The sequence below is a fragment of the Panthera leo genome, chromosome E2 (genome assembly GCF_018350215.1).
Source record: "Panthera leo isolate Ple1 chromosome E2, P.leo_Ple1_pat1.1, whole genome shotgun sequence".
NCBI classification, from domain to species: domain Eukaryota; kingdom Metazoa; phylum Chordata; class Mammalia; order Carnivora; family Felidae; genus Panthera; species Panthera leo.
Window position 1 is genome coordinate 15,741,479 of NC_056693.1, and position 13,249 is coordinate 15,754,727.

General features: G+C 52.9%; 1 protein-coding gene across 8 annotated transcripts in view; it reads right to left on the reverse strand.

Annotated features, from left to right (window-relative positions):
- The window catches only part of SIPA1L3 (signal induced proliferation associated 1 like 3), a 237,245-nt gene that overhangs the window by 74,621 nt on the left and 149,375 nt on the right, over positions 1-13,249 (reverse strand). For all 8 annotated transcript variants that reach the window (XM_042919979.1, XM_042919975.1, XM_042919974.1 and 5 more), the window contains 4 exons: positions 11,672-11,860; positions 10,652-10,826; positions 7,326-7,429; positions 5,416-5,573 (listed from right to left, as the gene is read on the reverse strand). In XM_042919979.1, the coding sequence (XP_042775913.1) occupies positions 5,416-5,573; positions 7,326-7,429; positions 10,652-10,826; positions 11,672-11,860 (626 nt within the window). The remainder of the gene's footprint in view (positions 1-5,415; positions 5,574-7,325; positions 7,430-10,651; positions 10,827-11,671; positions 11,861-13,249) is intronic.

Sequence of the window (13,249 nt, forward strand, 5' to 3'; positions counted from 1 at the left end):
AGACATGTTAATGTCTGTGAGCTACTTGAGTTTTGGGGTGGTTTGTTAAATAGCATTATTATCGGAACATCTGACTGATACAGGACAGTTATGTGATTTACTTCTTTCAAACATTTGTGTGACATTGTTTAACATACTTTGTAAATCTTCTCTACGTGGGTTATTTTGAAAATTCATTGTAACGAGAGGTTAGAAGGCACCTTTCCTACTTCAGTTTCGACCGAGGTGCCGTGGTGACAGAAATGAAAATAGCGAATGGATGAGAAAGTAAAAAGGAAATAATCTAAAACCTGTTCTGCCAAACCAATGAACCTTCTTACCCCCTACGCAAACTACAGAGGGAGCTGCTGGAAGGAACATCTTTGGAGAAAGCTGGGTGGCGAACACCATCATCTCTGCACCCACTCTCGCTGGCAGCAGGGGCCTCTGAGGTGAGCCTGTAGTCAAGAGGAGCCTGGGGGACCAGGAGGGTGGACAGGGAGCCCAGAGAATTCGCAGTCAGCTGTGGTCACAGTCCCAGGGACACTCCCCTGCCTCCCATTTCCTCCTCGTACTCCAACCCTCGACAGGCCAGAAACAGGTCAACATGGAACAGAGGAGAGGGGAGAAGGAGCAGCCCTGAGCTGGGAGGTGGGAGAATCTGCTGAGAAGTCAAATCCGGAGATTTGATGAGTATCTCAGACGTGTTGTTCCAATGACCAAACTGAGTGGAGACTCCCGTGGCTATAGAGCAGCCGATTTCTACAGTCAGGAAGTCAGGCAGAGAGGCTACGGCTCCTCCCAGAGTCACCACCCAGGGGCAGGGGAGCGCGACACTGGCTGGAAGATGTTAAAGGGCGGTGGAGACACCACAAGCTATGTTGTTTACATGATGATGATTAAAAGCAGTATGAGTTGCTGGAAATGAGCGAGCAGTCAGCTCGCTAAGATTTTCTTAGAGGATTGTATTCATCCTCCACAAAAACCTCACCTTATGAGTACTGCGTTAGGAGAGATTTCCTAATGCTTCTCTTCCCACCGTAGGGTAATTTTTAAATAATGAGATTCCTAACTAAAACATATTCCATGGAACCCAAACACAGTGTAAGGCTTGTTTGGGTTCTGACTCCCAAGCCCCCACCCTCCCCCAACGTGGCAAAGGGGGCAGCGTAACATTCCTGCATCTATTTGAGACGAGCATTTCTGGGATGCTCTCTTGGACGCTGGGGATACAGCAGTCCCTGGCCTCCAGAGCTTTATAATCCAGGAAGAGAGGCATACTAAACAAACTTACAAATTAATTTATAAAGACAAAGGAAGTGAATGGGATACAGACAGAACAACAGAAGGACCTGATATGGACAGGGAGACCCCAGGGGGGCCTCTCTGAAGAAGTGATTATTACACTGGGATCGGAGGCTGAGTAGGAGCCAGAGGAAGAGCTGAGGGGAGGGCCCTGCAGGCAGTGGGCACTGCGTGTTCAACGCCTGACTGTGAAAGACGAGGCTGGGGTGGTCTGAGCCCAGACAGTGAAGAGTCGGATGCTCAAAAGGTCACTGGGGGCCAGGCCTCGCAGGGCCTTGATGGCGTGTTAGCGCTTTTCATCTTGATCATGAGACCAAGCAATCATTTCACCACCTGGGCTGGCTCGTCACGATCTGCACCCCCAGATCTTGTGTCTGCTGCTCTCTGCCCTGCTCAGTGCCCTGGCAGGTAGGTTTCTGCAGGCTATCACCTTCACCTGGGTTCCCATGCCCTCCAGCTTCCAGTGAATTTGGTCAACAGGAAGCACCAGGAGGTGACAGGAGAGAGAGGTTCAAGAATTTCTTTCTCTTCACGGCCTTCCTGTTGGGCTGGGATAGCGGCTGTGGTTGAGTCCTTGATCCTTCAACTCACAGCCATAGATAGCTCCTGCCTGGTGCCCCCTCTCCCAGAGCCATAGCTCTCTCTAGCTTCCAGAAACTTCTCCCATCCTCTCTAACCTCAAGCCGAAGGGGTGGGTGATGGCTCCCTGCTGCTGGTGGTTCCCAGATGCCTCACTTTCCTGTACTTGTTCCCCTAACCTAAGCACACCTGTGAATGGACTGTTCACTAACCCTCAGTTAAAACCCTAAGGGAGGCATCTGCTTCCTGAGGGTCCATGATGGACACAGGTGCTAGCAATAAGTGACAACCAGACTGACAACCTGCGAGGATCACCATGGCTGCCCCATGAGGAAAGCACTGGAAGGAGCCTGGGGCAGGAGACTGTCAAAGGAGCCCTTGCACACCCCAGGTGGGTCAGGCCAGATCCCTTGCTGCACTGTTCACTGTCCAGTGACACTCCTCCAGTGCAGGAGTGCCATGTGGGCAGATGCCACACTGAGCTTAGCTGGTCCACCAGTACCAGCATAGGTGTTCACTATTGATTTAAATAGCGATTTAAACTTGAACAGACCAGGAAGAAACAGATTTCTACCAATGCACAGCGGGTGCAGGTTTGACGGAAAAAGGCACTTTCCAGGGGTGCAGTTCTTCAAAGGCCACACAAACCAGGCAGGTTTTCTGGGCAAAACCGTGTGGGCGTGGCCTTGCCTATAGGACGGGGGATGGACCAGATGACTTCGCCAGTCTTTCTAATTAACGGTATGTTCGCATTGTACGTTACAGTTGTGAACAGCGCTGCAACGGCTCCGGTCAGCACTTGGCTGCGTAGAGTGATGGATTTTGGGTTTCCCCACAGTCCTGATTCATGATTTTAAGAACCACGAAATTATAAGCTGCTGAAGGCTTCTGGACAATCAGAACAGCGGGTCCTTTGCTTCCCAGCAGGATGGACTGGGTTTTCACAGCCCACAGGCTGCAGGGATGCTGGTGTGCCACCCAGAAACGGCACATTGAAACCGGAAAGGACGGCACCTCATCACGCAACCAGGAGACGGTGCGACACCAGGTCACCTGGTCACTGTAGCTCAGTAAGTATTTCCAGAATATTCACAATTACTCATTCAACAATTCTTTTCTCGGTGCCTATGATATTTGGGCCAGGCATCTGTCCGGCCAGCAAAAATGTTTTTAAGGCTCACTGTATGGCAAGCCCCGTGTCACAATAGATACATGAAGGGGAATGTGACATGGGGTTACTACCTTCAAGGGAGGCAAGGGCCACGCTAATAAGTCATTTTTACAGCATGAGTGCTGCCACAGAAATGTGTTTGGGGACACAGAGGGGACCGGGTGTGGTCTGTCCGGAGAGCAGCTGCCTGTAGGGAAGGAGGGGAGAGGAAGGGAGAGGGTGTGGGAGGGGGTAAGCTTTGGTTGTATCTTTAACATTTTCTTTCTTTAAAAATAAAGAAAAGAGAGAGAGCTGAAGCAAATATGGCGAAATGTTAACATCTGCTAAATCTGGTGGTAGGCACATGGGTGTCTGTTATATTATTTTCTGTGCTTTTCAGGATGTTTAAAATATTGCATAATAAAAATATTTTAAATTAAATTGTAAGAAACAAGAAGGGTTTGTGAATCAGAAGCAAGCAAGCATCCTGGACACCATGCAAAGGCTGGCCTGGAAAGGTGGGGGGTTGGTGGAAGGTTGCCGTGACAGCCCTGGTGGGAGCGTGGGAAGGGGAGGAAGGCCGCCCCCATGCCCCCGGCTCAACCCCCTGCCTCTGATGTGCCAGGAGAGGGAGGCCTTCTCCTCTGTGGTGTGTGTGTGTGTGTGTGTGTGTGTGTGTGTGTGTGTGTGTGTGCGCGCGCGCGCGCACAACTCCATCTTCCCTCACCAGGGCTACCTTTCAGCTGCCGAGGAACGTGGGACCTCCGAGTGAGCTCTGGCTCTCACAGCCCGGAGGTGTGGGCACGGGTAGCTGCTGCTCAGAGTACCAGATGCAAACGGGTGAGGACACAGGGGGCCTGTGGCCTGATGCCCCGTGGAGGCCCTGCCATGCAGTGTGCTGGCTCCCAGCAGCCACCTGGGCGGCACATCCAGGACAGTGTTCTGAACCACACGCGCTACGCGGTGGATCCCCCCCTCCCTTCTCTCACACACCTGGCTGACACAAGAAAACGGGAGATTCCGGCAATTCCTCAAGACTACCAGTGCACGACGCACACACCCTTGGGCCCAGGGACTCCAGTTTCAGGAATTCTCCCATCTGTATAGTCGGACACAAGTGCAAGGAGAGCGGATGCAAGGTTGTTCGCTGCCGGATGGAGGGGAAGAGCGGCTGACAGGAAACGGCCCAGGTGCCCATCGATGGGGGGAGATTCTCATGCATCCGCACGATGGAATGAAAAAGCACTTTATGTATTGGTTTGGAGAGATCTCAAGGATTGGTGAGAAAATACAGGATTCAGAACAGCGTGTGTTATGCTCCATTCGTGTTAAAGAGGTGAAGAAGAATACTTGTAAGCACGTGCTGGTGTATGTATAAAACATCAGGATGCACAAGAAACCGCGAACAGGACAGCTGGGTGGTGGGAGACTGTGACCTTTTTTACTTTTTTATGTTACATTTTGTACCTTTTGAATTTCAAACCGTTCTCAGAAAATGGAAAATAGCGCTCCCTTGCCCATTCCCCGGAGCTTGCGGTGCTATCCCAGGGGCAAGTGCTGCCCTTGGCCCGGGGCCTAGGTCCTTGATCAGCTGGTTTTCAAGGACGAGGGCTCTCTCCTCACCCCACACCCAGAGTGCTTTCCATCTGGCCTCTGGGTGCTGGCCACTCCGCTGGTGAGAACTGGGGCTTGGGGAGGATGCTGAATGAGCCTGCGGCCTGTGTCGCCTGTTGATCTGTGAACCAGAACCACACCTCTATCCCTGCCCCCGTCCTTCCAACTTGTGATTTCCCCCTGGGCCACCACTCCTATGCCTCAGCCCTGTGCCCGCTACCCAGGCGTGGCGTAGGGGTGGTTTCACTCTATGATGGGCACCTCACCCCCAACCAGATCAGTGAGCCGCAATTCTGGGGCTTCTTTTCCTGGGAAAGCAAAGCTTTCTTTTTGCTGGATTTGCAGCTGGGAGGATGTTGAGCTCAGAGCTGCCAGCAAATGAGGCAATGTATAGGAAAGTGGAGCAGATCCAGCTACGCCCGAACCTGTCATTTGGGAGTCGATGTATACGAATGCCTTCTGTCTTAAGCCAGGTTGAGGAGGAGTTTTTGTCCCTTGCAACCAAAAGATTCCAGGCAACTACAAATTCCCGACGGTCTCCTTATCAACACTGGGGTGCCATGCCCCTTTCTCGCTGAGGATCGCTCTCTTGGAAGGCGCGGGAATGTGAGGACAAAGCTTCCCTGAAAGCAACACAGGAGCCGGCCCACCTGGGCGGCTGCTCTCTGCTGGCTGTCTTTCTGCACGCTGCCTGGAGGCTGGGAATCGGCTGCTGTGACTTCCTGTGTGTGCAGGGGTTGGGGGCCGTCCCGGGGCTGTTCCCTGGGGCCCACGTGGGAGGTGCATACCTGTAGCAGACATTATCAGTGCAGGGGTTGTGGGCTCGGACAATGATGAAGACGTGCTGAAAGTGTGAGCGGATGTTCTTGGGGGTGAAAGGCAGCGCCCCCGGCTCCTGGAAGATGATCGTCACAATGTCGTTTCCTATGTGCCTCTTCCTTAGTAGCTGGTGAATGGAAACAGGGGACAGGAGGGCGGCACCAGTTGGCTTGAGGGCCCTGCCTGGACCCTCACAGCAGCCTCCCACCGCCCTGTGGTTCTTGTCCCCCTCTCCCGTCTGGTCCCCACACGCAGCCAGCGAGAGCCCCGGACCTTGGTCGGATCGTGTCTCTCCTCGCTCAGAGCCCTCCAGTGTCTCCACCTCACTCGGGGGAAAAGACCGAGTCCCCACATGGCCCAGGGGGCCCCATGCCCCCCGTGCCACCTGCCCCCACCGCCGCTCTGACATCTCCTCCCACGTTCTCCCTCGCTTACTCTGTTCGACCACGCAGGCCTCCTACTGCTCCTCAAACATGCCTTGTTTCCTCAAGGCCTCTGCAGTGACTGTTCCCTCGGCATGAAACATTCTTCCCAGACAACTCCATGTGGCTCCCTCTTTCAGGTCTTTGCTGAGACACCTCCCTCCCATGGAGGCCTTCGCTGAGTGTCCCCATGACATGCCCTCTCTCTACTATCCTGCCGCCGTCACTCGACATTTATCGACACTCGGCACACGGTGGCTCTTCCCTCTTCCTTCTGTTTCTGGTCTGTCCCTTCCCACTAACACGTCAGCCCTGCGACGCCAGTGGTTTTGCCTGTTTCGTTTGCGGCCTACTGCTGTGTCCTCGGTGTGAGAGCAGCGCACGGCACACAGCTCTTACAGAATGCTCACAGGTTAACCTTATGAGGCCATGGACACCTGACCACTGCTGGTCTATAAAATCTACAACGTCACCTGTACCAATGGAAATAATATACACTTGCTGAACCACAAGTCTGTGGGGTTTCTGTTCTTTAGAAACTAGGAAGAGTTGTTTCAGGACAGAATCTGCACGGCACATCTAGGAGAGGAGCTGCAGGAAGCAGGTATTAGCTGTTCTTGCCCACTTAGCATCCTTTCCTTCTTCTCCTGACAGCTACGTCCCTCCCCTGCAGGAAAGCACCTGCCTGATCTCTATCAGCGTTTCAAGTTGAGCTGACCCCATCCATCCCCAGGGGTGGGCACGTGCTTCCGGCTCGGCCAGTCAGCCCATTCCTTCCCTGCCCCAGGCCCCGGGGACTGGCAAGTGAATAGTCCAACAAGATTCAGCCCTGAAACGTTTCTGGGACACTAGGGAGGCACAGCTGTCTCCCCCACTGGGGTGGCTACGTTGGTGGGATGTGAGCTGAGGGCAGCTAGGGGGCATCTCTGCCACTACCTGGGAAGACCTGAAAATAAGGTCACTATGAAGAAAAGCAGAGCTGCAAAATTCAAAGGGTCCCTAACAGGCTTTGAGCCCCCGGATCCAGCCGTACCTAACGCTAGCCCTGTGCTGGCACGTCAGAGTTACATAACCCAGTAAAACCCATTTATTGTTTATGCCAATTTGGTTCGTATTTCTGTTACTTCTGGTTGAAATAACATTGACTGGTTTGTTCTTCTTTCTCACAGGACCGCTGATGACTCAAGAGACCTTGAGGGGAGCTGGGGTAGCTACAGGCAAGCAGGGTGGCTAAGGAACAGCTAGGAAAAAACTGATCTCAAACGACACCTGACCTAGCCTCCATCCCCCAGGTGATGTGACCATGGTGTGGAGGGTCTCCAAGGCCACGGGCGGCAGCAGGAGAGCCCATGCCAGCCAGACAGCCAGCTAACGACCGCGGGGAGGGAGACTGCCTTGGGGTTCAGTTGTGCACCAACTGGAAATCACATGGGACCCCTGCCCTGGGCCCCACTGACCTGCTGCCTGTTGTTGGGGGTGTAAGGGAGCAGGGTGGAGACGTGGAACATGATCTCGTAGTCCTGGTATGTCGTGTAGAGGGAGTGGGTGCCCGTAGAGTCGGCTGCAACAGAAACACCAGTTAGCACCACGTTTCCCAAACCTCTGGGCTTGTGCCACAGCCCACATGCCATCTGTGTTAGTTTTTAGCTTGATGTTTTCACTTCACTCTACTCTTTAAAATTAAATAAATTTAGGTAAAAAGGAAACCTTATGTTAGACACCCACCAGACTGGTAAAAAAAAAAAAAAATTAAAAGTCTGACCGTACCAAGGGTTGGCGGTGATGTAGAATGACTGGAGCCCTTTATGCGGCTGGTCAGGCATGCGAATTGGTGCAACCACTTTGGAAAACTTTTTCACAACATCTAGTGAACCTAAAGATCAGCTTAATTGATGACTCAACACTTCGTCTCCTAGGATCATAATCCAGAGAAAAGGTACACATGTGCCCTGGGATATGGGTACAGACACCTTCAAATGTCAGTCACAAGAATGGATCAACCATGAAACGAGCCACAGTCACCACATGGGCGAATCCCATATATACAATGTTGAATGAAAGATGCCAGACACAAGAGGAGCACGTAGCGTGTGATTCCATTCGCGTTACGTTCAAAAACAGGCAAAACAGGGGCGCCTGGGTGGCGCAGTCGGTTGAGCGGCCGACTTCAGCCAGGTCACGATCTCACGGTCCGTGAGTTCGAGCCCTGCGTCGGGCTCTGGGCTGATGGCTCAGAGCCTGGAGCCTGTTTCCGATTCTGTGTCTCCCTCTTTCTCTGTCCCTCCCCTGTTCATGCTCTGTCTCTCTCTGTCCCAAAAATAAATAAAAAAATTAAAAAAAAAAAAAAAAAAAAAAAAACAGGCAAAACAAATGCTGTTTAGAGACGCATGTATAGGTGGCAAAACTATGAATGATAATCACGAGAGTCAGGATACTGGTTATCTCTAACGGGAGGGGGTTGTGACCAGGCAGAAGCACATCTGATTGTTGGCTCCATGTTTCCGAGGGGGAAACTGAGGCACAGGGAGGGAGGGACTTGCCTAAGGTCACACTGCAATGCGCAGTGAAGTCTGGACTGGAACTCGGGATGTGGGACTCCAGTGTTTTCTTAACAGGACTCAGTGTTGCTCTTACCCAAATCCCTAAACTTCAGCCCTAAAGGCCCTGCACGGTGGGTCCTGCCTGCCTTCCTCACTTCATCCTCTCTCTACATGAACTTCCCTGGACAACAGCCTTTAGACCTCGGGGCTTTTGCATGTGCCGTTCCTTTACCTGGAATACTTTCGGGCTCCTTCATTGCCTCCTTTATTCCAACTCACTCTCCTCAGGCCACATGCCATGTTCTCAAGGAGCCCTTCCCCACTCCAACATAAGATCAGGTGCCCCATACATGCTCCTATCATCTTGAACTGCCCAGGGAGGAAGGCTGGGAGGTTTCTGTGGAGCGCGTGAATGAGCCCACGAACCATGTTGCCAGGAACTCCAGGGTGTCATGTCCACCCTGGGAAGCCCATTCTTCCAGCAAGCTTTATCTAGTTGAAGGTGCTGGGGAAACAGTGGTAGAACAGGCCCAAGAGTCCCCGTTCTTGAGGCCTCACATTTTAGGGTGGGGGGTAGCTGTGACAGGTGAGGGCACTGAAGCCACAGCTGGTCAGTGCCAGAGCCAGGCCTGAAGCCAGGAGACCTTCAGGTGGCTGCAAGCCCAGGGCATCCCTGTCTGGTAGCTGGGGAGACTGGCCGGGAGCACCGTGCTCCTTGGGGTCCTCAGAGAAAATCCGCTTCCTGCAGAAGCCACGTGGCAGCGGCTGGTGTGCCCTCGAGTGCTGATTCTCTGTGAGGCACTGTGCCAGCATCTGACGCTCACGGCCAACTCGGGGACGGGGGGAAAGACTATGGCCGTCACTTCGTGCAGGACGCTGACCCTCAGGAGCAGGCATCTGTCTGAGAAGGCGGACAGTAAGTCTCCGCTTCCTTTTTCTGAGCACACTGCCCCCACACTGAAGGAATCACCAGCGGAACCACTCCTGCTGCGGGCTTCCAGAGCGCCAGGAGCGGACAGGATGCAGGCAGCTCGGGGAGGCCAGGCAGGTCCAGGGTCTGACACAGAGCGAGGGCTCAGTAAGATAGTTCAACACCGCGCTCCCGAGGTAAACACAACTTTACAGATGAGGAAACGGAGGCAGAGACAGCCAAAGCCACTGGTCCAACACCCCTAAACGAGCAATGGCTCATCCCTCCCACTGCTTCCTTCAACAGACAACAGCCATAAGCACCCGCCTAACACTTCATCCGTGTCTCTAAACGTGGTCTCATCTGGGCCTCCCTTCTCCAGATGAGGAAACTGAGGCATGGCCAGGTAAGGTGAGGAGCCAGTGATCAAGCCACAGCCCCATCGCTCAGGGCCCGACTCAGCCTAAGCAACTATCCCAGCTACAGCTCACCTCTAAGGGGTCCTTCCCATAGGGAGCCGTGACGCCAATTTACAACATCACTCTTCCAACCCCCCAAAACTGCCAGGACACATTTTAATCCTATAGATCATATATAAACATATTATGCATATAGATGCATATTTATGTGTGGAAATGCCAGAATGGGTATGTTGTACCTCGCACCTGCCTTAAGAAACAGACCGCCTGCCACCAATACTCTTGTGAAAATGTGAATATCGTTTCCTAGTTATATCCACACTCTCCCTGGAGGCAACCACTACCTTGAACGTCATGTCCATCACGGCCTTGCTTTTCTGTAGTTTTCCTACGTCAGAACAACCCCCCCAGACAATACACTGTTGAATAAAAGCCATCTTTCGGCACCTGCTTTTGTGAGGCCCCCTGTCCACGCTCAACATCAAGTACGTGGCCTTCGTCCAGGCTGACGCCTGCAGCTCTAGTTCACTGCTGTCATTGCCACACAGCTCTCTGCCGCACGAAATACCACAATTCTGCCCGTGCACGCTGGGCACCATCCAAGCACTGGTGGTTATGAATATTCAGGACATCTCCCAACGCACACGTGCATGAGTTCCCAGAGGACATGTCTAGGAGCGCAACTGCTGACTCACAGGGTAGGTGGGTCTTTAAACTTTACTAGAACATGCCATACTGCTTTCCAAAGCGGTCGCACTCTCTGCACCCCCGTCAGCAGAGTCTGAGAGCTCCCACGGCTCTGCGTCCTTACCCAGGTATCATCAGGCCTTGTGACGTTTGCCCCTGGGGTGGCCGTGGGGTGGTGGTCCACCGGGATCCCACTGGTTCCCCCACGAGGCCACTGTGCCACTTACTCTTGACATCCAGCTGGGCGGCGTACTTGGTGAAGCCCTTCAGGCAGACCTTCTCCCCGATCAGGGAGAGGAACTCCTCAAAGGCGGGGCCGGCCTCCTCGTTGTTGTACATCTCCTCCTCCGAGCTCTGGCCGGCCTTGCAGTAGAGGATGCCCACTTTGTGTTTCCGGCACAGCTGCAGAGGCGGGCCGGGCAGAGACGTCAGAGGGAGGGGAAAAAGGGGCTTTCTCAGGCGCGGTGCCCAAGGAGCTCCTGGGGTCACATAATAACTCGGGGCCGCAGGCAGAGAGGAGGGAGAAAGGTGTGGGGGGCACATCCCAGTTGTCCCTCCCCTCCCCTCCCATTCCAGAGAGGCACAACAAGGTGTCGCACAGCCCACTCTCGTTTCTCTACGGAGGGCCACGCCACTCTCAAGAATTAAGACACCGTTGCCTTGGCTGGCTGCCCACAGGAGGTGGACTGGAACTGGCTAAGACTTGGCAAGAGGAAATTCTCCAGGGCTCAGGGCTCAGTGCAGTCAACTGTTTTCAGGGAGTGGGCCCTCAGTGACCACATGTTTATTTTATGTATCTCATTCTCCTGGTCACTGGTGACTGGACCTTGACAGACACCTGACCTAAGCGTGGGCCAGTCAGAAGCTCTCCTGGGACCAAGAGTCAGCTAGCTGGGGTCTGCACGTGGCTGTTATTCTCACAGAAACTCTGGGAGCTGTGGGAGGATGGAGAAGCAAAGGGAGCCAGTGTGCAGAGATGGGAACATGCCCCCTAGCCTGTCCCCCACCATGAAACCTGGTGGGTGTCTCATCCCCAGACCATTTTCCTCCTGAGACCCAGTCATATTCTTGCTCTTGGCTCCCTTGGAATTTGATTAAGAGATCCCTCTTTTTACCTAAACTAGGTTAGGTGGGTTTCTATTCTTGGAAAAAAGAACAACAAAAAAAAAGACCAAGACAGAAAGAGGTACCAGGATGGGGCTGCAGGCTACGGTCCCAGGGGCCCCCCACCCGGAACCCCGGCTCACCCCTTGTTCGTCGAGCTTCAGCAGCTGCTCGGTCACCTTGGGCGTGTTGAGAGCCAGCCTCAGGCAGTGGATGTTGAGCTCCGGGATGACATACTCCAGGGCATCCTTCAGGGGCAGGCCCCGCCCCGTCCCATGCTTTGTGGCTGTGGGTGTGGCGTCCTCCAGGATGGATCCCCGCAGGGTGATGAGCTGTTTGAGGGAGAGAAGAGAAGGTCAGGAGGCTCTCAGGACCCAGGAAGGAACAAGAGCCCATGAGGGTGTCCTATTCTCAGAGCAACGTGTGCGATGGTCAGAGAAGCTTGGGTCCCAGGGCCAGCCCGGGGTTTGGACCAGGACTTGAGCTTGCCGCCTCCTGCTTGTGTGATCTTGAGCAAGCGCCTTCAGATCTCTGGGCCTCAGCTTCTCTTTCACGAAATGGGTACGGTGACGGCATCAAAGCCCAGAAGAGCGCCGGGAGGATTAAGTGGATGAGTCAATGAGACAACGGATGGAGCACACCTTCATCCGTCAACAAACACCGACTACGTGCCCCCGAGACCTAGCCCTGTTCTGGGTGCGGCAAACAAAACAAAGACCCAACTGGTCTTCACCTGACTGGCATTTAAGTGGGGACACAGATTATGTCAGCTAGTAAGATGTATAATGAATAAAACAGGCTCCACAAGGCAAACCCTCAACGAACACTGTCTTCATTACAACACGTGTGAACATATTACTGTAGTAACATGGTTGGTCTGTGGTGGGGCCCAGGCATCTACGTACATGTGCATATACATATTCATACTTATACCAATGTATACTTACACAGACACACACACACACACACACACACACACACACACACACACACCTTTTCAGTGCCATTCAAATGATTCTGCTGTGTAGCCAGGATTGAAAACTTTTAGTCAGGCCAATCACGGCCACCTCATTTCACTTTCCCAGATGGTGCTTTCCATGTTTTTCCTATAGCTGGCCACATGACTAGCTACAGGTAATGAAATGTGAGGGGAATTCAGCTGGGGAAGGACTTCTTGGATACATTTGCTTCCCTTCGTTAAAGGAAAGCCCCTTTCCACTAGCCCATTTCTTCTTGCTAAGGACACTGGTGTGAGGGTAAGATGTTTGGGGCTGTGGCAGCCATCCTGTGTTTGCGAGGAAAGAGACAACAAGAAAACCAGAGAAGTCCATCTCTGCAGCTGCCCACCTCCAGGCTTCTTGTTAGAGAATTAAAATAACCCTCTATTTGTTTTAGCTATGGTTACTCAGGTCTTCAGGTTTACTCTACAGGCAAAGCAGTTTCTAACTGATATACCTTTATAACAAAGTCGCATTTATGAAGGTGCAGTGGTACAACAGTAATTACCTAATTACGTGCACACGTCTGTTCAGGGGGAGGTTTTATCATCTCCATGTTGCAAATAAGAAAACTGAAGCTCCGAGAGGTTAGGTGCCTTCTCCAAGGTCACCACAGCTAAGTGACTAAACCAGGATTCCCACGCAGCCCTGAATTTTCCAAAACTTACAGCTTTCGCCGCTGACAGTGTTTTATTTTTATTTTTGGCTGTGAGGTTCATCCTC